Source organism: Lampris incognitus, chromosome 7 (genome assembly GCF_029633865.1).
Source record: "Lampris incognitus isolate fLamInc1 chromosome 7, fLamInc1.hap2, whole genome shotgun sequence".
NCBI classification, from domain to species: Eukaryota; Metazoa; Chordata; class Actinopteri; order Lampriformes; family Lampridae; genus Lampris; species Lampris incognitus.
The window spans coordinates 19,567,428-19,593,967 of NC_079217.1; the positions used below are offsets into that span (position 1 = coordinate 19,567,428).

Consider the following 26,540-nt stretch of genomic DNA (forward strand, 5'->3'; position numbering starts at 1 on the left):
GAGCTTTTTTTGGAGACCTGAGAAAAGCCCATTACCATAGTCTAGCCTACTGGAGACCAGTGGATGGATACGTTTTTCTAAATGCTGTGTTGACATGAATCCTCAAATTCTTGCTAAATTTTAAAGATTATAATGTAACCGAGCAGTTTGGGTTCGCCTAACTACAACTGCGGCCTCGTTTTACTCTTCTAACGTCAACAAACACAAAAACGGAAAATGCCTAAAACATTCTCTTATTGTCTTGTCTCTATTAAAATGTAGATCCAATTTTAGTCTGTAATTACACCAAGCAAGCGTGATTTTTTTTTCATCTTCAAAGACAGAGTCAAAATGATCACTGACTTTTGGTACGTGTTATATGTTAAAATTTTTCACACCATTAGAAAACTACTGGTTAAAAACGAACAGCTGAATTTATACAATTCAGTTGATGAAAAGAGCTTAAATTATATGCAGTTTAATAGCTAGGGTTTCAGTAAATTTCAAAGTAGAACCAATAGGAATGAAATTATTTTTATATTGGGAGAGGGACGCTGAAGATGGAGCTGCCAGACAAGAGAAAAAGAGGAAGGCCAAAGAGGAGGTTTACTGATGTGGTGAGAAAGGACATGCAGGTGACCGGTGTGACAAAGGAAGATGCAGAAGAGGGAGATGTCATGAAGAAGAAGAGAAAGAAGGGAACAGCAAGAAGAAGAAGACGAAGAAGATGAAGAAAAAGAATTATCTAAAAGTTATGCATACCTGCAAGTTTATCATTTCGGCTTTTAATCACAGACATTTCCATTTTATTTCCTGTTGGTGGGGAAATTCGACCTCTCTGGACCTGATAAGACCACTCAGGGTGCTTTTGGACTTTGGACAAGCTGGTTTTATGAAGCCCTATATCCTCAGCCAGCTTTATATTCAGCTGATGTAAGAGCCCACGCACATTTTTGTTATCAGAACTAAGCAAAGACAGATGTTTTGGTAGAGAAGAAAAACAGTTAGCTCAACTTCTAATTCTAGAATTTGTGTAACTGCTTTACTTCAAAGTTCAAAACGCTTACAATACCATCATTCAGATGCATTATCAAAGCGAATGACTTTCTCAAACTACAAATTGAACTCCCTCTTACCCCTCAGCTTTGTTCTTCATTCTATTTCATTTTTTCATTTGGTTTAAAAGATCCATCTTAGTCTGGATGTTGTAGGACTGCATCAGGATGTCCTTAATCATGTTCCTGAGTTCTGCTGGGTTGTCTAACAGAACCTCAGCCAGTCTACCTCGGTGATTTTCTTTTTCCTGGAAGAAAGAAGTTATTGCTGAAAACAACAGAGCCAATATATGCTTGGCAGGTATTTTATCCCCTCATCTCCCAATTTGTCTTATTCCCACAGATGCAGCTTCAGGATCAGAAACCGTTCATTCAACCCACCTCCCAGTTGAAGGAGAAGGAGGTGAGCAGTAGGGGTTTGGGGTTAAGGCTCATACAAACTGATTTTGAATATTTTAATGTATGATGTATTACCATGTGAACAGGTAGCTAGCTTGCAAGCAAGCATTGAATACAACTTTAGCTAATAGTCACATTTAGTTCATCTAGTTCTTCCAGTAATTGCAATAACATTGACCGCTGTCACATTAAAACAAGGTTGTTAGCTAGCTAGATAACATTTAAGATAGCTCATCTGGTGTAATATAATTGTGTATTACTATGTTAATACTATTATAGGACAGATTATGAATGATGTATCTTATGGATACTCTAGAGCCAGGGCCCTCTTCAAGCAAGGCAGCCAGAGAAGAGAGCAGAGGTAAAGAGGCAGAGGCAGAAGAAGAGGCAAAGGACAGTGACAGCAGCACAGATGAGGAGGAGGAAGTGGTTCCATGATGAGACCTCCGAAAAAACAGGTCAGGAGGACAGGCCAGAAACAACATTTCATAACACTGTTTTTCACTGCCATGGACCAGATAATAAGTGACTTGGACACCACAGCAAATATTGTCGAAGAATTTGTGGCCGTACTTAAAGTTGGGCAGTTGAGTGACAGTAATATTGCTTCTGTGTGTCAGCCACTGATAATAAAGTACACAAAGGACCTCACACCTCGGTTTGAGAGTGAAATCAGGCATCTTAATACAATCTTTTCTGCCACCTTCCCCTCTGACTGTACCTCTCTCGCTCTCCTGAATGCAATCTACTATAAAATGCAACTCCAGAGCATTTTTGGAGAGGTTTGCATTGCTCTTAGGATTTTTTGCACTCTCCCGGTTACCGTTGCTGGTGGAGAAAGGGTATCTAGCAAACTGAAACTGATCAAGAGCTATCTGAGATCAACAATATCTCAGGAGAGGTTGAATAACCTTGCAATAATGTCAATCGAAAGCAAGTTGGCTTTATCACTTAACTTCAGGGATTTGATTCACGATTTTGCTAGGAAGAAGGCCTGGCGTTTGGCTTTTGGCATTTAAGTCGTGGGCTGGGAGAATAAAGTTTAGTTTCACAGCTATAGGCCTACTGTAACAACTGCCCCGGCGTTGTTACATTGTAATAGCCTACGTCTTGCCCATTGCTGATTACATTGTAAACTAGAGATAAACTAGGCCAGGCATAGACGATTTCGTAGAATGTAAAGTAGGCTAAAGCTTTATAAGTCAAATGTATTTCCTCACCTTTGACACTGTGGATTAATATTTCCAAGACCATGCAGCCAAGAACTTTATGGTAAACCAACAGCCATGGACTCCACATAGTTTTATAGTAGCACTTCTGTTATTTAGATAAAAATACGACCCCATTGAATTTATATTTTTACTTTTTGTATGATTGTACTTTTTGTCCTTGTGTTTAAATCTTAATTTAATTTAATAAGTTGATGAATGTTGAGGTTTTTTTTTTTTTACTGGATTGTTGATTGCTGTATTTACTGTATTCTATTAAACTGACAAAAGATAGCCTTCTGTGGATTTCTTGCAGTGCATCAAGTAATCTTCTATCGATGAAATAGTTCTTCATCAAACATCAGATTCAACTAGGTTTTCTAGGTTGATGGGTGGTTTAGGTGGGTGGGGGGATGGGGGGGGCAATATTATATTCTTTCATGGGGCCCAGAATCTCTAGCGGCGCCCCTGAGCGACAAGGTAGTTATGTTTTTGAGACCTTAGCTTTCACTGAGTTCAAAAATTATGGGCCACGATTTCCTTGTCATTTCAAACATGCAGTGCCACACATGGGCCTCAGACTTGTTTCCTTCATTCTTCTCCTTATTATCTGCGACATCAACCTTTACTTTCTCCGGACTTCCAAAAAAAGAAAAAACCCTCTGCACCCAGTCAGATAAAAGGCAGTATATAGTGTCCTGACCTGTATAACGTATTCTCTCTGTCCTGTGTACTCAAAGCTCTTGATGCCACGTCTGTAATGACACCATTCCCCAATTTCTGTACAACACATACAGCATACACACTTGCATCCCAAAATGTATAACATTTGTGGACATTTATACCCGAGGGAAGACAGTCAAGCTGTCACAACTGATGAAGTCACAATCCAGAATTCGCTCATATCATAGGATTCTAAATGTATAACCTCTAATAAATAATTATATATATTATCTCTCTCACTCTCTCTCTATATATATATACCCATCCATCCATTCTCTTAACCACTTATCCTGCTCTCAGGGATACTGGAGCCTACTCCAGCAGTCATTGGGCAGCAGGTGGGGAGACACCCTGGACCGGCCGCTGGGCTCACACACACACACACACACACACACACACACACACATACATACATACATTCATTCATTCCTATCGACAATTTAGTACCGCCAATTCACCTGACTTACATGGCTTTGGACTGTGGGAAGAAACCGGCGCCCCTGGAGGAAACACACACAGACATGGGGAGAACATGCAAACTCCACACAGAGGACGACCCGGGACGACCCACCAAGGTTGGACTACCCCGGGGCTTGAACCCAGGACCTTCTTGCTGTGAGGCGACCGCACTTAACACTGCGCCACTGTGCCGCCAAAATATATACATCTATATAACTATATATATAACTATATCTATATATAGTTGTATATATAGTTGTATATATAGTTGTATATATATATATATATATATATATATATATATATATAAAACTTTGTTAAAAGAAACACTCAATGCTAGGGAAAGTGCTCAACAAATAAGGAGCAAAATAATCCAGTGAGTTGTCAAGTAAATTCTTTATGAGACAGTACAAGCCTGTTTCATGCCATAAGCAATCATCAGCTGTCAATAAAGCTTTATTGATAGCTGATGACAGCTGACATTTCACCACGACCAGTGGTAGGATTAATTATTAGATTATTGTGATTCACACATTTAGGAGAGGAGAGCTTGGGAGCAATACAGCAGGGTAGGGAGACATTCTCAATGTTGTAGACCAAGCTATCAGTCTCATAATCTACACTATGAGAAATTCCCTGACTAATCATATTAATTAAACTACTTGACTCCACATCCGCACTGGATGTAAACCTAGTTGTTGGTTGTAATTCGGCTCTTTAATTTTGGACTCAAGGGAATTTATCACTCATGCAATTTATGGATATGTGCTGTGTCATTTTCTTAGTAAACGTGCATTGTCTTTTTGGTAAACTTATGTCGAACTTGTTGCTTCACAATTGGTCTATTCTGTGTACTCCTTATGTCCTGTAGGTCAGTTCAGGGCCAGCTCAAGTATTTTTGGGACCCTAAGAAGAAACACAATATTTTTACTGACCTTTTTCATTAGCCTAACAGAAATGCATGCTTGTCTGGAATGGTACGCAGTGTTGTAGTCTTCTCAATAAATCACATTACTTTTTCTGTTATAATCAACAGTAGGTTATTTCAGACACTAGTTTTTGCATATTTGAAAACTTCTAAGTAGACCAACATATGTACAAACACAATAGGGATTATTAGCCTTTTATTTTATCCATGATGTTTTACAATATTTGCAGCATAGTTGAAAGCAAAACATGATGGCGCTACCTGTTTTGCCAACTTCCTTTGTTCCGTTGTATTGCTGTACATACAAATGTCTCTTGATTTTGTGTTCAATCGCAACTGTACTGTTAGAGCAATTTGCAATTAAAGCTATCCTGAATTAACGTTTGCGGCATGGCTTACTCTCTGTCACCTTTCGTGCAAGCCCTTGGGCCTCTCACAATATGAAAATATCACCGCTGCTTAAAAAGGACAGCTTAATTTGACTTGATGCTACATTTCACAAACAAGACGAGTTCAAAACCAAAACAATACGAGAAAAACGTCTCCACCCAGCCATTCTTAAATTACACACCAACTGTTACATTTTTTTTAAGAAATAGACTGAATTAACTAAACACTGTACATATTTGGCGGTACGTTGAGACAATAAATTAAGAAGGAGAGACATCTTAGTAAAGCATGGCTTGCTCCTGTAAATATGATTTGCATTGCTCTACAGCCAAGTGACTTTCTTCCCAGGTTAAATTTTGCATCCCTGTTTCAACAGAGCATCAGCAGCCGTTGCATAGCAACAGAGGAATTGTTCAAAGGGCTGACAAAGAAGGTTGTTTCACAATTAAACTGCGATGATTTGCAGACCAAGGACACAGGGACAAATAGATATTCTTGTTTTGATCTAATCTCAAAATGTTCCTCACAATTGTGTAAGAGTCTGGTGTGGTGCATGTTAATACAAAGGGAATCTAACAAGGCCAAATTACTTCTGAGTTGGATCTACGTGTTAACCAACAGGGCCTGCATATCTGATGGATTACAGTATATTCCCATTGTTGTCGAATCGAAGTCTGGTAAAATTTAGCAGTAGACACTATGTGTAAAGGTAGGATCTCTACTTATGGTCACATGAAGGCTTTGGTTAGCATTTCTTCTTGGAGATACTACAGCAGCATAGTCCAGTCTACAGCCGAAGGACTCAACAGGATAAAAGTTTTAATACTCCAGTCTAGGAAATTTCAACTGAATCTCTGCAATTGTACCCTGAATCACTAGGAGCCAATAAATGGGGTTTCTCTGTTAAGAAGCAAACACTAAGGGGATGTTTGATACAATGACCTTTAACACCACTCCTAATAAGCTCATTATGGGCTTAACATGCATGTCAAGTAAAATTGGATCCAAAACCTATTTTCTATTTCCACTTACAGTTGATGGTGTTTCAAACTTGGCTGTTATTTTCATTCTGGGAGATCACCTTAATGGAAGACACCACATCGATAGCAAGAGGCACTCACAATAACTGTTATTGAATCAATAAAACACTTTACAATGCTGCATATATGTATTAAAATGCAGTTAACACCTGAGATACAGTGGATAACTCCTTGCATGCTGTTACAGGGGATGACGATCATCTTGTATTTATTCAACAGGTATGAGTTGAAAGACTTTTTTTTTTACATCAATAATTGATTATTTACAGCTGGTCCTGCCCCTTGAATAAGATACCCAACACGGTACCGCTGTTTGCTGGACCAGAATCAATATGCTACTACATGATTGTCGATATTGCATTTTGTGCTATTGTTGCAACTGTTTCATTTTCACTTACTGTATGTGGATTATAAAGGGATGATAAGTTGGACTCTATAGTGTGTGTGTGTGTGTGTGTGTGTGTGTGTGTGTGTGTGTGTATATGTGTGTAGCCCTGGGAAACTCCTCGAGTGTGAACTCGGCATTCCCACCCCAGTAGGAATCACAACAACTATTGTGCCGTTTCTCAACCTTTCATCCGGCCTTGAGACTCAGAAATCAACAACCCTTGTGTGTGGTACTGAACATGTATGAGGAAAGCTGCTGTGCTGTCAAGGCAGTACTGTTCTGAATAGGCTAGCTTAGCAAGACAGATAGCATATATAGTCATACTCCAGCAATATATAAGAACAAGGTATAATCCAACAAGTTTTTACTTACAGGACACTTTACACCCTCTCATATTGCCTAGACCAACATTCCTCAGTTCTTTGTTCTCCGTATGCTGCAATCACACTTGATAGGAATAGTTAATGATAGTTTAAGCATTGCAAATGATTTAAGATAGCTCTTTTTCCCAATCCTTCGTGGACCCAGGAAAAGCTCCAAATCAGGGCAGGCAGCTATTTATTTGTCATGATGAAGCTGCCAAAATGTGTATACATAAGGTGACACATGTGAATGATCCAGTATTCGGAGGCTGAAAATCTGTCATTGCAGTCTGTGGGAGGGGGGTGGGCACATTATGGAGATGGGTGAGGGGTGAATGTCATTCCTGAAAAAGGGTTTCTCTCCAGTCAAAGCTGTGGTTAGGACCATGGGTGAGGGGAAGGATTGGCGGGTCCACTAACTGCCACACCCCTGTGTCGCCTTGCTCCTCGCACGAGCAAAAGCCCAGGTAGGGGACCTAAAGACAGACATTGGGAGGTGTTAATGTCACGTTTTCCTATTTAAAAAAATGTTTTGTGGCTTTTTCTGCCTCTTTATTAGTCAGTGATAGTCAAGAAAGGCAGGGGATGACATGCAGCAAAGAGCCCAAGCTGGACTCGAACCCAGGCCGCTGCGGTAAGGACTCAACCTTATGGGGTACATGCTCTACCAGGTGAGCCACCGGGGCACCCGAATGTCATATTTTTCTGACGAGGATCCCATGGGAAGTGATGCAGATTTCCTGGAAGACGGGATATATGCTGACAGAAGAAACTACTCAGGGTATGGGAAAGGAGCACGTCCTAAGGGGGCATGTGAAATGGGACAGAAGTCTAGCACATTTTTTTAACCGTTTTGTTGGAATGCTCCAAAAAAAAAAAATTCCACTTTCATCAGCATGGTTAAAGCATTTAAAAAATGTCCTACATGTGGCTTGTAGCCACATCAGAAAACAGATTCAAAAGAAAAATTGAGCATTTTAAGGATTTATTACCTTTAGGAAAGCTGTTATTGCTCTGTCATGTTAGATATGCAGGCCATACTTCAAACTGTCCAAAACTGAAGCAGTGCTTACATTATTTTCAGGAAGTTGCGGTGGACAGTTATTTTATGGACAGCCTTAAGTTACAAATTTCCCCCCCATCATTAATTTGACAAATGTGTATCCATTGCCGGTACACTGCACAATTTCTTCTCAGAAGGGTTTAAAGATTTTATGATTTGTCATTTTCCATTCAGCCATTCTCCTCTGATGTGTCAAAATTCGCTCTACAATACTTGAAAGGAGAGGGAGGACCATGGAGGAAACCAGAGAAAAATGGCAATGGAGTTAAACCCTGTGAAGGCATGTATGAGGGCGTACATCAGAGGAGAAATATGAGTAAATGTGTCCGGCAGACCTTTCGGACGACTTGGATGAAGTCCTTAGAGCTCTGTGGGCTACGGCCCTGGAGCTGACGTGTGCAGGCCTCCAGGGAGGAAGCATGGGCCACAATCAGCACATTGTTTCCTGTTGGGAGTCGGGGACCAGGGTACAATACAACATTAGCATTTGTCAGATAGACAGACTTATCAAACATCAACATGAATGTAATGGTGCACCCACACAGGCACTATGACTTCTACTAGAATCCCTCTCTGTTTCTGTCCTACCAGTGTTTTTGCAGTCTGACAGGATATCTTTGGTGACTTGGTAGCTCCTGCTAATGTAGTTCTCATAGGACTCAGACACAGTGAGCTTGCTGACTGGGATGAGAGGTCTATGGGGAAACAAACAGAAGTATTTAAGAGAACCAACAGCTGGTGTGATGTGATAACACTTATCTCAACTGTATGCTATAGTAAAGGCTTGTTCACTCAATTTCGCTTTTCAGTTCAAAAAGTGGTGCTTCAACCACATTTGGTTCATTTGAAAAAAACGAAGATATGGGTCATGTGACATGGATTCAGTTTTAATCTATTGCTGGCGATATCGTTCAAAATTAAATCTGCATATTAAAATTTAAGGATGGTTACATAAACGAACAAGAGATGCAAGTTGTTTAAACCACGGGGTTCACCTTTAGTGTACTTTGCTTGACTGTGCCAGTAAAATGATTGCTTTTCGCTGGCTTTGAGGATGGAGGCAAAGAAACCAGTTAAACCACAGCTATTACAGGAGATTTACTGCTTTAGCTCTCTAACAACTCGTCATTGGTTCACCTAATATAGTTTTTGGAGTCTTTCTGTCTGGTTGGCAGAGAGACTTCCATCCCATGTTGGTGAGTGGCATCAATATTATCAGTCAGTATTAACATTACAGAGTTGACCTGGAAAGTAGTTTTAAGTGCTGACATCTTCTCAAGGTAAATGCATGGCAAATATATACAAAGGGATGGATTCTTGTTGCCTTGTTCTGCTGCAAACTCATACTTTATGCATACTGTGTCCACAGTTGTGGCTGAGATTAGCTCTTGAATAAGTAGTGGCCATGCCATTACTGGGAATAAAGCTGATGGTTAATATTATATCTACACTCATTAAGTCACAGACAAACGTGATCTTTATCGAAAAAAAAACCAGATCAGTAAGTACTAACCATGCTGTTATATACAATTCAGTAAAATTCAATCCACAAGTGAATCCCTCACAGGACACACTTCACACAAATTGTCCAGAGTCCCATTCAGTCTGGTCTCTGTCAGTGAGAACACTACCATATTTGACCACAAGGAGCAGAATGTGGGTTTGTTTATGTGGCCTGCCTATGCATTTATACAATCTGTGGTCACGCTACCTTCTGCAGAAGTGTAAAAAAAAATCTTCCTCTCCTTCATCGTGATAAGCCTACTCACTAAAATACTTCATTTGGTTTGGACCTGTGAAAAGATCAACTTTTGGGAATGCTCAGTTCCCTCCCATAATTGTGCAGACACAATTCTGTTTTTCAAAAGATGCCACTCTCTGTGTTGCTGCACAGTGCTCTCAGAGTGGATGAGCATTCCCTGCTCTGGACACTTCGTTTTGAATTTAAGATCCTCACAAAAACACAGTGCTTTTGGAGAAGTCAGGCAAATGTGTCTTCCAAACAGAGGGCAGTGAGACGCTAGTATCACCTGTATGTTGTGTCTATGCTGAAGTGTGCTGTGGCCAGGTCACTAGGAGGTATCCATGCTGGCAGGGAGTTCCCAGATACCCACTTAGTCCACTCAAACAGCCCTGGTTCAACGCGCATCTTCAACTTGCCGTCCTGCTGCATACCTACATGGGGGGTAATGGACGGAGAGGCTTGACTGGTAAAGACAGACCCTCTGAGATGGATAAATGAATGCTGAAAATTCTAACGGTTAAGCAGTGATGCTGTGTCTGGTGGGTCTTTGCACTGTATAGCACAAACACGGTCTACTGGAGACTTGAGACTTGAGACTGTCCCTACCTTTGAGGATGTTTTGTGCAGTCTGAACACATCGAAGCGAGGGAGAACAGTACACAAATTCTACCACTGCGTTACTCTCAAGGAGGGCCTCACCTGGACACACATACACACACACACACACACACACACACACACACACACACACACACACACACACACACACACACACACACACACTGCCTGTGACCTTCAAGTCAATGCATATTTCTTTATTTAGATCTTGCGTTCATCTATCTTGATGACATACCCACAAGCTGCGCTTGTGCCGATCCAAACACAGTGATCGGGGCATCCATGTCGTAATCCCTCTGCCCTCCGCTCCATAGAGGCAGGCTGGTCGGCATGTTCAAATTGGAACGTATATATCGTCCTGTGGGGCCAATGACAAGCACACACATCCCAAACAGAAGGGTTTCATTGGTTAGATAACGTAAACTTTAAGCATGCGTAGTGAGACAACTGTCCATTTACAGTATCGCAGTGCTTTACTGATGATCCGGCGGTTAGGGAACATCAGATCATGGTCCGATGAGCCGTCTAAATAAATCTGACGGCAAATTGGCTACGGAAACCTCAGCTGATAAGATCTGCGATCGGCTGCACTCACCCTTGCTATCTGAGCAGAGGGACAGCCAGTGTTTGCCAAAGACCACGTCCATCCTCTCGCCATGACGGCAGACAAACAGTCTCCGTTTTGGTGATCGAGAGTGATTACTGCTGATTCGCAGCGCCTGATAGAATTTAAAAAATCATCAGTAAATTAATCATAAGCTTCAGTTCCATAAAATATTTGAATAAAACTTAATGGTCTAGTTTTAAACAGAATAACCAAGGCCCATGACTCAGGACAAGGTAATTAGCAGAAATGCAACAATCTAGCCAAAGTGTCAATTACATGAACACATGTGCTCGCGCGCGTGCGTGCGCGCGCACACACACACACACACACACACACACACACACACACACACACACACACACACACACACACACACACACACACACACCCCTCCGGTAAAGTACCATCTCTCATCATGACAAAAGTGGACACATTGAATGGAAGCATACGATCAAACCTCCAGCACTATACCACGGTAACGTGATGATAGTATGATTGTACTGGTTAAGTAAATTTGTAATGTTCAATTTTTACAATGGTTTTGATTTGGCTTTGCCGTACCACCATGGGGCACTCTGCTTACCATTGGTGGCACGCATACCACAGTTTGAGATTGACTGTTCAACCCATACTCTAAAGTAGGCACATTTATCCATTAAAATGTCTCATTTCAAACAGTTGTGAGAAAACACAAAATGTATATTAAAAGAAATCTGACAAGGCCTTTACTCTGAGTACCTGCATTGGATGGCAGATGAGACTGAGGGTGGGTGTGTCCCCGGGATTTGTGCTATCGGGGCGACGGCTGTCCAGCAGTCCGTTGAACATCCCTCTGTCCCTGCCGGCCTTGTCAAAGGGCCCGCAGCTGAAGAATGAATGGGATCTGCAGACAAGGAGAAAACGGTGACCCTACAAGCTACAATCGGCTTATTGTTAACGTCAGTCCTGGAGACGGTGGAGGTCGCTCAGCTCACCCGTGGAAGACCCAGGTGTCAGACTCGTCGGCCCTGCTGACGTAGTTCTCCGGCAGCAGGCCGGAAAGCCCCGTGGTCAGGGAGGTCCCATTCACCCAGCCCTCGCTGGCGCTGCTCTGGTCAACAGGAGACATGAAGACAAAGTCCCCAGGTACCAGCTCCAACTCATCGTCATTCTGGGGCATGTAGGGGTACATCACTCGCAGGGTCTGGATGTAGTTATGTATCGTTATTAGTATTTTCCCACAGTAATCTGTCGAAATGCTAGTGATGCATGATGTAACTCAGTACTGGAGGAAATTAATAATGGGAGTGATCGGGAGTAATGGCGTTTTGATTAACCATTGGTTGATTCATTGCACAAGAATACAAACGGTACACAGATTTCAGTGGTTTATGAACATAAATCCCTTTTTTTGGGGGGGGGGGGATTTTCCCCCCCTTTTCTCCCAGATTGTACCTGGCCAATCACCCCCTCCCCAAGCCATCCCGGTCGCTGCTCCACCCCCTCTGCCGATCCGGAGAGGGCTGCATACTACCACATGCCTCCTCCGATACATGTGGAGTCACCAGCCCCTTCTTTTCACCTGACAGTGAGGAGTTTCACCAGGTGGACGTAGCGTTTGGGAGGATCCCGCTATTCCCCCCAGTCCCCGCCCCCCCAAACAGGCCCCCGACTGACCAGAGGAGGCGCAAGTGCAGCGACCAGGACACATACCCACATTGGGCTTCCCACCCGCAAACACAGTCAATTGTGCCTGTAGGGCCGCTTAACCAAGCCGGAGGTAACAGGGGGATTCAAACTGGCGTTCCCTGTGTTGGTAGGCAATAGAATAGACCGCTATGCTACCCATATGCCCTGTAATTTATTTTCTAATGTGTATTATATAATTTTGTCACTGTGTATGTCCTTGTTTAATTAAGACTGTGTTGGAGGGGAGGGATGGGGGGGGGTGGAGTCAATCATGTGTTCTGTATGTAAGTTAAAGGTACAATACGTAGTCACAGCCACAGCTGTGTGGAGTACTGCAACTGCACGAGAGCTCTGTTGATAGCAAGGAACATTACATATCTCACTGATGGGTCAACGTTGCATATTTGTTTGTGAAATGGAGACAACTGAAAGCCTCAAAAGGAGTTGAAAGCAATGTGGAATTGGCTGGTTTTCTCATTAAGGACTTACTTTCCTTGCAATTAAGATTACCTCATGGTTTGCAAAGCGAATGTCCCGGGAAAAAAGGACGGCCAGCCAATCACAGCCTAGTTTGACTTCGATGCCCTTGGCCAGCTTCTCCAAGGAGGGCAGGTGGTCGGAGGGGAACTGGTAGGCCAATGTTACATGAAGCTGCTTCTTGTGAGGTTCAACATGAACCTCTGAAGGAGACAGGGTAGATGGATTAGTGAATGCTGAAGGACCATCAGCTGTTGTTTTCAAAATCCATTTTCTAGTGAATATAGTACACCCCAAACTTCATGCACTGATGTGCAATCTCAGTGGCTAAAACTATGTGACCTCAGCTAAAAATTATGTACAAGTATGCTATCTCCAGGAATGAATATATGATTTTAAGCTAAATTCCCAATTTTCCATGTCTTCCATAATATATCCTAGACATTTGATCAATTTGATAATTTTCATGTGTTTTCCATGACTGGCAAACTAGTCTATAAATTTCCAGGTCTCCAGGATGCCTGGAAACCCTGATACCATTCTGTTTTTTTTTCTGCTATCAGGGTATCAAAGGGAATAGTTTGGGGGAAAGAGACAAATCATTTGGGAAATAAAATCTTTTTTTTTCAATTTCCTTTTTGTGTAAAAGTGCAAAAAGCATTCCACCATGACTTTACAGTGGGGCTTAAATGGATAACATTAAAACTAGTAGTGATGGTGGAAGTTGCGTGCGATAGCTTTAACTCAGCATCATCAGGATTTTCATATCATATTCTGATAACATGTTTAATCTGTCTCTCGATGTGTCACTTTACTGTAAAGCTAAAAGCTATTTAAAATAACACATCATTACAATGTGCTAACGGCAATCCCAATCTGCCGTTTGGGATTTTGCATTTAGCCGCCATAAATACCTTTGGCAGCCAGTCTCAGTTTGCCCGTGTTTAACACTAACGGCAAAAACATTTGACAAAACATGACCACTATCAACACACACTGCATCATTTAGCTGTACAAAAAGATATCATTTGGTACACAGTAAAATCCTGGATATGACTATTGCTGATCCACCCTACATCACATATATAGTTATGATGCTAAATTTTGTTCCATGCTAGGTAGGCTACTACAGATTTCATGTTTTGATGGCATATAAATCCACATTACTTACATATAGTATATTCAGACTTGTATACTGCATATAGACTTTTATACTGATTGAAGTTAAAGTCACTTAACTTGGTGTGTACTGTTAAAAGCTGAAGTATACCTTAATCTTTTGGTGGTTCCCACCTGCTTTCCTTGTGGCCTCAGTGGCAAAGTCTGCCGCAAACTGCTTGAGCACGTCGGCTATCTCTTCCTCCACGAAAAGCCCGATGAAGTTGGAGGATGTGTAGAGCTCTAGGGGGAGAGGAGAGGGGAATCGACCCCTCCACTGGGCCACGGCACTCTGCAGAGCCTCACAGAGAAATTCCACTTTCTGGTCTTCACACTACAGAGAGGTGTGGAAAGTAGGGGGGTGCAGAAACACTCCGGGGTAAAAAAAAATAAAATTGATGGACATCGTAGAGCGTTCCCATTTTAGAAAGATCTAAATCTGACTAATCCTCAAACATTTCATATTTATAACCACAATGACATGGCAATCTTATACTGTATCTACAGTGTAGCTGACAAAGTGATCAGGATAATCCACGTGTGAACAAGGGCACGTGGAGGGGTTAGCCAAGGGCGGTCGAGGCTACTACCATCAATAAATACCCGGCCACCTCTTTTGCCATCGCACCACTGAAAGTAAAAAATAAATAGATACTTATATTGTGTTATGTTCAGGTCACACGACAATAAGCGCTTCATGATGATCTTACTGGTCTTAGATCAGCATTCATACAACTCTTACAAGGGACCTTACAATTAGAGGCCCAGGGTTTGTCGACATATTTCATTACGCCACCATAAAGCTGTCTGCAAATACTATAACTATCATACAGTAACGAGTACATGAGTACACAGTACGTTGTTACTGCAAAAATGTCCGGAGCACAATATTTTCAACTCTCTATGACTTCAAGCAGGTTTCTTATACGACTGTATCCAAATAGTCATTTGCATTAATTCACCTTTCATCAATTGCATTAATTATTTCAGCTCACCCAATTGTATCCGGCCAATCACCCCCTCCCCAAGCCATCCCGGTTGCTGCTCCACCCCCCCTGCCGATCCGGGGAGGGCTGCAGACTACCACATATCTCCTCCGATACATGTGGAGTCACCAGCTGCTTCTTTTCACCTGACAGTGAAGAGTTTCGCCAGGGGGAAGTAGCGTGAGGGGAAACACGTTATTCTCCCCCTGTCCCCCCATACAGGCGCCCCGACCAACCAGAGGAGGTGCTAATGCAGTGACCAGGACACATACCCACATCTGGCTTCCCACCCATAGACACGGCCAACTGTGTCTGTAGGTACGCCCGACCAAGCCAGAGGTAACATGGGGATTCGAACCAGTGATCCCTGTGTTGGTAGGCAACGGAATAGACCGCTACGCTACCCGGACGCCCTCTATACTCCAAATCTTAAAAGCAATTTGTGTCCCTCCCTCAAAAAAATAAATAAATCACTTGCTCCTCTTTGGCCAGTTCAAAATAATTTGGATCTGCATGGTAGGCACTCAGGTCCAGGACGGGGGATTCAGTGCAACATCTTTTTCAACTCACCATGAAGAACTGACAGAGAGTGATGTGAGGGAAGATGTTGTGGGCCTTGTTCTTGCCACAGGTGACCCGACTCTGCTGCCAGAAATGAGAGAGCTGATTCTGAAGGGGACCGCTGGGTCGCAGATACAGGACATACTCCCTGGGCAAGGGGTCATCCAGGAATGGGTCATCTACATGGGAGAACAGCCTGTGGCCAAGGTAAAATTCAAGTTCAACTTTAATGTTGTGTATTTGAATACAATGATATTCTTATGCTCTGGCTCTCTGCTTTAACACAAAGGACACATGGACACACGCCATTAAAAAAATAAAATAAAATACAGATCTACACAGACTATGTACACAGAATTTATACGACACGTGAGGTGTGTGGTCAAAGAGAGAAGTTGTTCATCTTTGTTTTCTCCCAGCTTCCACAATATACACAATATAGAAAAGTACATGATAACACAAGAGTGTAAGGTGCATATGGGTGCGTCAGCTGTTCAGCAACTTGACTGCCTGTGGGAAGAAACTATTACTGAGACAGGTGGTGTGCGATTCGATGCTCCGGTAATGTTTTGTAGAGTGAGGAACAGAACAGGAGTGGGGTGGCTGGTGTCCTCAATGCTTTTTTTGGTTTTTCCTTTTGCAGTGGGTGGTATAAATATTATGAAGTTGTGGTAGTTCAATGCCAATGATTTTTGCTGCTGTCTTTACAGTCCTTTGAGGCGGTCTGCAGTTCTGAGCGGTCAGGTTGCCAAACCACACTGTGATACAGCCTGTCAAGACACTCTCCATGGTACTACCATAAAAGTTCATAAGGGTTTTGGTACTCATACCAAAACTCTCGAGACACCTCAGAAAATACAGTCTCTGCTGTGCCTTCTTCAGGATGCAACTGGTATTGAGAGACCATGTGAGGGCGTCTGTGATGTGTAAACGGAGAAATCTAAAACTGTCCATAATTTCAACAGATGACCCATTGATGGAAATAGGAATGTGATTTCCGCTGATCTTTCTTTAGTCAACAATGATTTCTTTTGTCTTATTGACATTTAGAGAGGTTGTTATTCATGGCACCATATGGCTAAATCTCCCACTTCCTTCCTATCCGTGAGTGTCCTGGGGAGGGGGGGGGGGTCACTGGGGAAACAATTATGGGTAATACTTCCGGTGTTGGGCGGAAGCAATATCACAGACCGGCGGCAGATTTGGCTGAAGAAGTGTTAGCTATTGCTGTTCGTGTTTAAAAGAAGACGATAAAAGTTGCTAACCTACATACACAACGTCGTTACGGAGCTCGGGGACAACATGCGCTGTTCGTGGTTGCACTACATACAACCAGACGAAACTTAATGAGGGGCTTAAATAGGAGTGCTCCGATCATAAGCCTAATAAAACTAAATCAGACTTCCTGTCAGTGACGGTACACTTTCCATCGCCTCACACAAGACGACGAGGCAAAAAGAAATTGGCTAAAGAGCTTAAACTTTAAAAAGCCCCCTCAAACTCTTTGTTTGCTCGTTACACTTTGTTGGTAAGAAGCCAGCACTGGATAACCCTTACCCAACACTTTCCTGGGTTACGAGAGGCCACCTGAGGAGAAGAGACGCCGACTCATCAGGACTCATCAGGACTTATCAGGACTCATCAGGACTCATCATGTCACAACAGGTAAGTTAATGTGATGTCGACTAGTTTGCTAGCTTTGTTTACGCCATTTTTTTTCAGTTTTCAGAATCTGACTGTCCCTGACTATTCTTAACTTAAGCATTGTTTTCAAAAATATTATTAGTATAAGAAAAACCTGTCTGCCATGGTGACAGGCAGGTGACCTGAAATGTTTACTTGCCACGGACATTTAACATTACCCTTTATTTGGCAGGTGTTAATTTCATTCCCTGTTTTAACCAACAGATGCAGAATATTTATCTTGAAAATATTAAACCTAGACTATGTATCCTGATTTCTTTGTGTAAGTTAGATTCTGATTAGCTAACCCTCGTCCCCCATAAAACACCACTTGGTTTAGAGTGCTTATGTGCAGTAGAGAACAGTCTGACAACAGCTAGAAATAAGGCACAGTGTTAAAATTTGTTTATTTAAAGTAGCCATAATTTGTTATTATTATTTGCCTTTCTAGATCCGAGGTTTCCAGATCATGAACTAATCATTAATTCATATTATCTGAACATTGCGCTTTAAATTTGTGTACATTTAATTTCTGTAAATCTTTGTGCACTTTTCCATCTGCTTGAATTGCTAACTACTGAAGCAATACATCTCATGTTTTTTTGTGTTTTGTACTAACCAACCTGTGTGTCTGTAACTCAGTGTTGTATTTTATTGTTTATGTTTGTTCCAGGACACGTCTCTTGAAAATGAGACCCCGTTGTCTCAATGGGGATTACCTGTATAAATAAAGGTTAAATAAAAAAAAATGTCGTAACCTAAATATGCACTTTATGTATTACCCGCAGATGAGTCTGGGGAGATGGAGGTTTCTGAGGAGCCAGGTCCTATTTCAAAGACTTTTCATGATGCCCAAACACAGTGGGCAGACCCAGCAATGGAGGACTACAGCTACTCCAAAGGAGCAACCATCACATGTGGCTTGACAACAACACCATCCCCTGAGAGGTCGCTGTCTGTTGCAGATGTTACACTGAAAGATGATGCGGACCGCCTGCTTTACACAGGGATTCCCCTACTAGAGTTCAACACTCTTGTGTCTTGCTTACAAGGTTTTGCCCCCACATCATCATCAATGCCAGTTGTAGACCAAATCCTGTTGACGCTGATGAAACTTAGACAGAACTTTGTCATAGCTGATTTAGCAAGACGCTTTAAAAGGTCACTTGGTAAGGTCAGTAAAACACTGAGATTCTGGATAGATGTGATTGCTGAGCACACCAAGGATCTCATTCCATGGCTGCCTCGTGAAACGATAGAGGCCACCTTGCCACAGATTTTTAAGGACAATATTCCAAACACAACTTGTGTAATTGACTGCACAGAAAGTGTTTTGCAGAAAGCTGAAAATCTGGACTAAAGAACTGAATCTTACAGTCACTACTATGCCAATAATACTGTCAAGTATCTTGTAGCAACTGCTCCATCTGGAATTCTTATGTTCATTTCAGAGGCTTACGGTGGCAAATGCAATGATGGTTTCATTACACAGAACTCAGGGTTTCTTTTTTTCTTGCGTGCTGGAGATGAGGCGATGGGGGGCTGTGGCTTCACGATTAGGGACTTACTAGAGGAACAGAATGTATGCTTAATCATGCTTGCATTTACGCGCAAGAAATGCCAGCTGGCAAATGAGCAGGTCACTCACACACGACACATTGCAAATGTTTGCATTCATGTTGAACGAGCAATAAAGCATCTTAAAGTGTACAAGATCCTCTCACAAACTGTGTCAATTAATTTGGTCCCTAAAATGGACAAGATGCTAAAAATCTGTAAAGCTCTTGTAAATCTGAGAGGAGAGCTTATTTCTAGGATATAGACACAATGACTTAACACAGTCAACATGGCTAACCAACAGTGGTGTAAATTAACTAACTACTAAGTACAAATTTGAGGTATTTGTAATTTACTTGAGTATTTCTATGTTATGCAACTTTGTACTTCTACTCCAATACATCTCAGAGGCAAATATTGTAGTTTTTACTTCACTTCATTCGTCTGACAGTTTTAGTTACTAGTTACTTTTCAGATAATTGTTCATACATTCCTGCCCAGTGAAAACCAGATGTGTTGAATTTGAGTGTTTGTCATATACTGGAGGGTGAAGTGTTCCTTTATGGGTTGAGAAAATTCTTCTACTTCTTAATCTGAATAAACTATTTAAAACCCATATCAATCACAAAGCTGAAATAAGGCTGTTTTTCTGATTTTTTAGAGATACGTGATTCTCACAGGACAGCCATGCTACAAACATATGATGATCTTATAGAATATGATGCAATGCTGTAGATTAAAGTAACAAAGAGTATATAAAGTAATTCAACTGAGCTCCACTTTAAACATCTACAGCAGTAAAATGCAACATACACATTAATGCAGCAGTAATAGTAATCCAAAAACATCAAATATAATAGTAAAAACACAGACAGGGAACATTTTACTGTACGGCGTGTACTTTTACTTTTCAGACTTTAAGTAGATATTACTGATTATACTTTCTTACTTAAGGTATTCTTATTTCACCCTTTTTTAGCTCTGTGAGGTTGTGATCCCGCATCATTAGCTAATTTGGCTTGTTAGATCTTCATGAATGAATGAGACGCCGTACAAATCGCTCGAAGAAAGACGGTTAGCGTACTGTTGCCATGGAAAATGCTGGTGCCGGTTCAGTGACAGGACCCGCCAGAAGTCGCGCCCATAAATCACACAAGGTATCATGGGGGTTAGGAATAAGGTGGATAGGCCCTCTCATTACTGTCGCTTATTAGTCCAATCACTGTGGTGTCATCTGCGAATGTAATGTCATATTTGACAACACAGTTATGTGTAAACAGGCTGTACAATAGGGGGCTGAGACACCTGCCCTGAGGTGCACTGAGCCTAAGAACTAATGGATGAGTATATGTCTTTTTTTTATTTTTGGTTTTTTGTTTTATTTATCCCCTCCCCCCTTTTTTCTCCCCAATTGCACCTGGCCAATCACCCTGCTCTCTGAGCCATCCCGGTCGTTGCTCCACCCCCTCAATCCGCGGCGGGCATCAGACTACCACATGCCTCCTGTGATATATGTGGAGTCACCAGCCACTTCTTTTCATTTGAAAGTGAGGAGTTTTGCCAGGGGAAAATAGCGCGTGGAAGGATCACACTATTCCTCCCAGTCCCCCCGCCCCCCTGAAAAGGCGCCCCAACCGACCAGAAGAGGTGCTAGTGCAGCGACCAGGACACATACCCACATCAGGCTTCCAACCCGCAGACACGGCCAATTGTGTCTGTAGGGATGCCTGACCAAGCCAGAGGTAACACAGGGATTCGAACCGGTGATCCCTGTGTTGGTAGGCAACGGCCTAGACCGCTATGCTAACTGGATGCCCTGGGGATGAGTATGTTTCAACTATTCTCACAGTCTGGGGCCTGCCTGTCAAGAACTCAAATAGGCAATTACAGATAGAGCTGCCCAGACCAAGACCTCTGAGTTTCTACAGCAGTTTGGATGGTATAACTGTATTAAAAGCAGAGCTGTGATCAATAAACAACATTCCAACATCGGTATTTTTCTTTTCAAGGTGTAATAAAGCAGTATGCAGAGCAAATGAGATGGCATTATCTACAGATCTGATGATGGCAGAGGAGGCAAACTGTAATAGGTCAAGGGTAACAGGAATGTTACATTTGATATATGATGTAGCCAGTCTTTCCAGGCACTTCACAGTAACATAGGTCAAAGCAAACAGGTCAGTAATCATTAAGGCAAAAGACAGGTGTTTTCTTAGGTACAGGCATAACGGTAGTTTTCTTCTGATGAAGATGGATGGAGCAAAAGAGAGAGGGAAGAGGAATATCTTTTGTGCAGCATTTCATTAAAAAAAATACACACAATTTTTTAAAGTAGCTCAATGTAAAAAAAGGTATTTATAGTAAATATCTTCTTTTTTTTTTGGATGTGCCTTGGTACAGCAGAGGGCAGTGTGGTACATCTGACCTACAGTGTATAATTTGTGTGCATGTGTTTGTGATGGAGGGAGAGAAAAAAACCCAAAACCTTACCAGTCACATGCTGCCTGTACACTCCGACCTCCAGTTGATACCAGTGCTTTCAGTCTGTAAGACAGGGACAAAAATGTTTCTCAAAACGCAATTCAACCTCTTGCGAATGTCTTTTCATATTATATTCAAGGAATATTTCATGTTCATTTACAAGCTGCTGAGTTGTATGCCGTATTGTACTTGATGAAAAGGCACGACACAATCATGAATTTTGAAAGAGCCAATAAAGTATGACTTGCAAAGAGAAGTAATTTAATTTAGATTGTGACTGAGAGCAATATTTTCTGCTGCCTCGAGTTTCACTTCTCTACCCAAAGAAGCTGAGTGGCATTGGGTCACATTATTTTCTGTTTCAGTAGAGATCATTTATCCACAGGCGTGCATTTGGTGTGCATGAAATTTAAGAAAACAAAGGGATGAAAGCCGATCCCCACAACACTGTTGGAACAACTGACCATGAACAGTGTCAAACAACGATGTACCCATTATAGATGCACCCATATATCTTAGAAATATGAGGAGAGGAAATGACATGACATGAGTTCAGAGGTGTGGGTTCCAGTGATGCAATGTCGTAAAAGGAAGGTGTTTTTCTTTTGCTTTTCATTGGTCAGAGTCTTGAGATGAGCGTATGATTTCTGACAAGAAATCTTGATGTTGTGCAATGGGATAGATTTGTATCAGTTTTCGAAACTACAGAATCAGCAGAACTGTCCCACCATTGCTGTGAGCTCTGAAACGACATGCAAAAAAAAAAAATTGTATGACACAAGGTTTGATTCAAACAGAGATGACGAGCAAACATAGCTGTTTGGGTGAACAAAGGATCTTAAGTGAGACGAGCGAGAGGACGCATCAATTTTTAACAAACTCCTCCGTGGCCGTGTGGGGGAAGTTAAAGTTGTGCATAGGGGAAGATTTCAATTAGTTATTCTCAAAAGAACACAAACAACATGTGAGTTGGAGTAGATCATCAAAGGATGAGTCTTTTTAACCACAGCAAATGATTTCCAGCTACTTAGCTTGAAAAAGTGATTCATCTACAGTAAACTCTGCTTTGGAGGTCAGTCTGTCCTTCTCAGTTATGTGAATAAGTCTCAGTATGCATGTAGTGGTGGTTTTCCTGACTGTCCTGCCCTAGTCGGACCAAACGTTTGGCTTCCACTCATTAGGAAAGCGGGTTCATTCAGAGAATAAACTGAAACTACTGATCAGATATTAGAAATGAGAAGAATAATTTTCGTTAATGAATACTCAAAGCAAGCTCTCCTGGAACTGTTCTTTTTAGGTACAATAATGGGTTTAGTGTACACCGTGAACTGACATCTTGCTGCCCTGCCTTCTAACTACATCATCATACAGCAAAAGAGAAAAAATTAGTGATCTGCTTTCTAGAGCAAAGCTACTATATCATAGAGTTGACGCCACCCCCAACATACACACATCCCGCCACACCCAGTCTATATAAGTAACACCTGCAGACTTGGCTGACAAGCAGGAGAAGGAGCAGATTGATTACATTAACATGAAACAACACAGTGAATCTAATTACTGACTACTAATAAGGTCAAAATCCTGCATGCTGATGCAATTTTTCTCACGAGGGGTCAGTTGTTCTTCATGGCGTGCTCAGCGGCACTTTGATCTAGAACATGTTGGGTGTTGAGGTGCTGCATACACACACTCGCACATGCGAATGTGTGTATGCATTTTTGCAAAAAAAAAAAAAAAAAAAGAACCCCCTGAACACACGAGTTGTTAGCAGCAGCAGTTCACACCACAGTGGAGACACAAGTCAGCTTCGTGAGAGCTACTTGTTTTTTACATAAAGCGGTTGCCCACACAGTAAGACCTATACACCATGCATGTCGTGCGTTATGTGTGAGGCATTTCAAGCTTGTTGCCAGTGTGTGTGTGTAAGCAAGAGACAAGGAAGAGAGACCAACCCGAGGGGCAGTGGAGCGGATGTAACGTAAACCACCTCACACACCCACACAATTCACAGCAAATCAACCCATAGACAGAGCAAATGCATGAGAAACAACAGGGCCAGATCAGGTGCTTAACCAGCTGCGTCTTAACGAAAACAACGATACGTGACCAAAACACAGTGGGTCATCACAAAAGTGACAAAGGGCACCACAAGGCCATGTGACATTATGTCAGCCACAGGCCATATCTCAGCCAAGTTTGTCAGCTAGCAAGGCAGCGAGGTAGGCTGTCTATCAGCTCAGTAACTTACTCCAGTCAATTTCTGCTAAGGCCAACTTGTCACTCGAGCATCTTTTCAGGAAACATCACATCGACTATCCCACATTTCCATGTACGTGGAATTAGTCACTGGCCATTGTCCATGTACACCCGCCTACATGAAAGACCTTTGCCCTGCTTTTCTTTTGGAACACACTAATGAGGAACAGATTTCAGTGGGTTTGCAGGAGGCAGGATGTACAATGTTGGTGCATTTAGGAGGAAGATAGTCTGGCTTGTTCAGAAACAGAATAGTGTTATAACCTGCTCTGTATTACTATGTCATGGGGACTGGCATTGAGTATATTGGTAGACTGGCTGGACTGAAGCTATATCTATCTATAACATTGCATTGCATATTTTATATTACGAGATGTTGTTTTTCAAAGCACGGATGAGGTCGAGTCATTCAAGGTGATGAGAAGCTCATGTACAGTCTAGTAGGATCACATGCATAGAGTAAATCTGTGGAAACAATCAAATATCTCAGTTCAAGACATGAAAGAAAACAAACATAATCCATTCAGACACACACAGAGCTAGTGCATGCCCTGGGTCCGAGGTTTGTGGATCAAAGAAAGGACTGATGATCAGCCTGGTCTGGTGGGACAACCCTCTGTTTTAGCCTCAGATGACAAGCTATCCATCACGCTGTTCATGGCAACTGCAGTGCTACAATGCTGTGTTTCATCTCTACAGCTTATGTACGTGTTTATGTCTGCTTTTCAGTCAGTCCTCGGCACTCTGCAGTATTTGATTTCAACTGTGCTGAGTAGAGCCGAGAGTCTCTGTGCTGTCCAAACCAGAGCTTAATAAACACACGTCGGTGTTGTTCATGCTTTGCAGGGGTCCTAACGATATGTTTAACTCTCTGTGACATAACAAGACCAGATTTCTCTAGATAGTTTGATGAGTATGAAGCTTCTGTTGTTGGGAAAACTGACAATTTCTGTGTTTTGGGATACACCAAAATATTATTTTTAGCCGGTCCAATAGAAAACACTTTTTTTTTATCAATACCAAATACATTTTCTTCCCCACTTGTTTCAAACTTCCTACCAATGTATTGTAACCAGTGGCATAACCAGGAATATTTTTGTAGGTGGGCCTGAGTGAAAATGGGTGGGCCAAAATTTTCCAGTAATAATCCTTCAAACAAGACGCAAATTCGAACACATTACAGCAGTAAACACATAACACAGGTTTTTAGTACGTGACCAAGAAACATACTAAAACTTTAATAAAAACCCACTTAAACAAATACCACCCCAGTCATTCTCGCCAGGCTCTGCACAACCATTTAAACATCACTGAGGAAAACAGTCTAAAAGATCATGATACAACATGTAAGCTATAGGCCTATAGTACACGTTTTAGAGCACAATGTGTAGACGCCGAGGGCGAGCGTTGAAGATCGAGATTATTTCATCATAGTCCAAAGAGTCAGTAAGTTCCCTTTCAAAGGACAACAGGGATAGATTGTTGAGGCGTGCAGTTAGCATGGAAGATCTTAGACATGTTTTGATACGGCCTGTAGTGGAGAAGAGTCTTTCAACAGTACATGAAGTCAGGGGAATGGTGATCTTTGCCCTAAACAGTCTGTTAATGTTTGGGAAAACGTCAGAGTTGCAGCTGTCCAGCACTTCAATGAGGGATGGGTAACACTGACCCCTCTCCACTTTACGACGCAGTGCCTGAATGAAAACGGTCCATTCCGAACCCTCAAATTTACCAAGTGCAAGACAATGGGGTTTGCTAGCCTGATGTTTCGAGCATGCCTGGCGGAGGTGCTTCCAATCTACAAACCCGCTTCGAAAAAACGTGTTTTCCATATGGGGCTCGGGGAAATGCCTACACATTTTACAGAAAACAGCGTTCCTTGCTGAGCTGTATTCAAGCCACTTAAATTCTTCATACCACTTATGGGAAAAAGAACGTAATTTTCCTGAAATGTTGGTTGCGGGGAACACTAATTTAGGCTGCGTGGGTGGCTCATCCACAGCAGACAAATCTGACGGTGGCATGGTCAAGGGAATCGTGTCACCGTCGTCAGAGGGGGGAGGAGAAGCTGCCTGCAACGGAGAAGCTGTAGCCTCCTCTGTCGTTCTCTCCGGCGGTATCTCACTCTCATTGGGCGGCTCAGTCGGTGCTGGAGCAGGTGTGCTTTCCTCCTCTCCATCCGTGGCTTTTTAAAAAAGCGGAAGATCGAACTTTGTTTCGCCATTCCATAAGTTATGGCTAACTGTTGGCTATTGGCTAGCTAGCAGCAGTGAAAAATACAGAGCGTGATGGTATGCGCGCTCAGATTTCGCAGTTCTACGTACGTAAAAGGGGCTGGCCTACGTGCTTGTAAGCCAGCGTGATTGGGTGGGCCTGGGCTTGAAATGGGTGGGCCTGTGACAGGCCAGGCCCACCTGTGGTTACGCCCCTGATTGTAACGTGCATGGATTAGTAGACACGCTGGCCGCTGGCTGGCGAGTCTGACCCTTTAGTCGAGCGGTTAGCGATGTCTCCTGCGGTGCGGGCGATACGGGTTCGCTTCCCGGCCGCGGCAGTTCCTGTGGTTGCGTTGTCCCCGAATTCGCTACATTGGTGTCAGAAGTGGGATGGAGCGACCGTAAGGCCATCGGAAGCGTATGCGCCCTGAGGCGTGAAGGAACTGATATGCTTAAGCGCTTCGCGAAGGAGGGGGGTATTGTAACGTGCATGGATAAGTAGACACGCTGGCCGCTGGCTGGCTGGCGGGT

General features: G+C 42.4%; 1 protein-coding gene across 2 annotated transcripts in view; it reads right to left on the bottom strand.

Annotated features, from left to right (window-relative positions):
• Nucleotides 1–4,934: 4,934 nt before the first annotated feature.
• The window catches only part of LOC130115504 (ubiquitin-associated and SH3 domain-containing protein B-like), a 55,112-nt gene continuing 33,506 nt past the window's right edge, over nucleotides 4,935–26,540 (bottom strand). The window contains exons 2-14 of one of the 2 annotated variants that reach the window (XM_056283192.1): nucleotides 21,544–21,597; nucleotides 15,823–16,009; nucleotides 14,402–14,600; nucleotides 13,142–13,311; nucleotides 11,938–12,146; nucleotides 11,702–11,846; nucleotides 10,952–11,075; nucleotides 10,592–10,714; nucleotides 10,345–10,437; nucleotides 10,025–10,169; nucleotides 8,583–8,689; nucleotides 8,330–8,439; nucleotides 4,935–7,407 (exon numbers count right to left, since the gene is read on the bottom strand). In XM_056283192.1, coding sequence (XP_056139167.1) covers nucleotides 7,270–7,407; nucleotides 8,330–8,439; nucleotides 8,583–8,689; nucleotides 10,025–10,169; nucleotides 10,345–10,437; nucleotides 10,592–10,714; nucleotides 10,952–11,075; nucleotides 11,702–11,846; nucleotides 11,938–12,146; nucleotides 13,142–13,311; nucleotides 14,402–14,600; nucleotides 15,823–16,009; nucleotides 21,544–21,597 — 1,804 coding nt within the window. In that variant the 3' untranslated portion in view covers nucleotides 4,935–7,269. The remainder of the gene's footprint in view (nucleotides 7,408–8,329; nucleotides 8,440–8,582; nucleotides 8,690–10,024; nucleotides 10,170–10,344; nucleotides 10,438–10,591; nucleotides 10,715–10,951; nucleotides 11,076–11,701; nucleotides 11,847–11,937; nucleotides 12,147–13,141; nucleotides 13,312–14,401; nucleotides 14,601–15,822; nucleotides 16,010–21,543; nucleotides 21,598–26,540) is intronic. The other variant, XM_056283193.1, reaches the window with a different exon arrangement.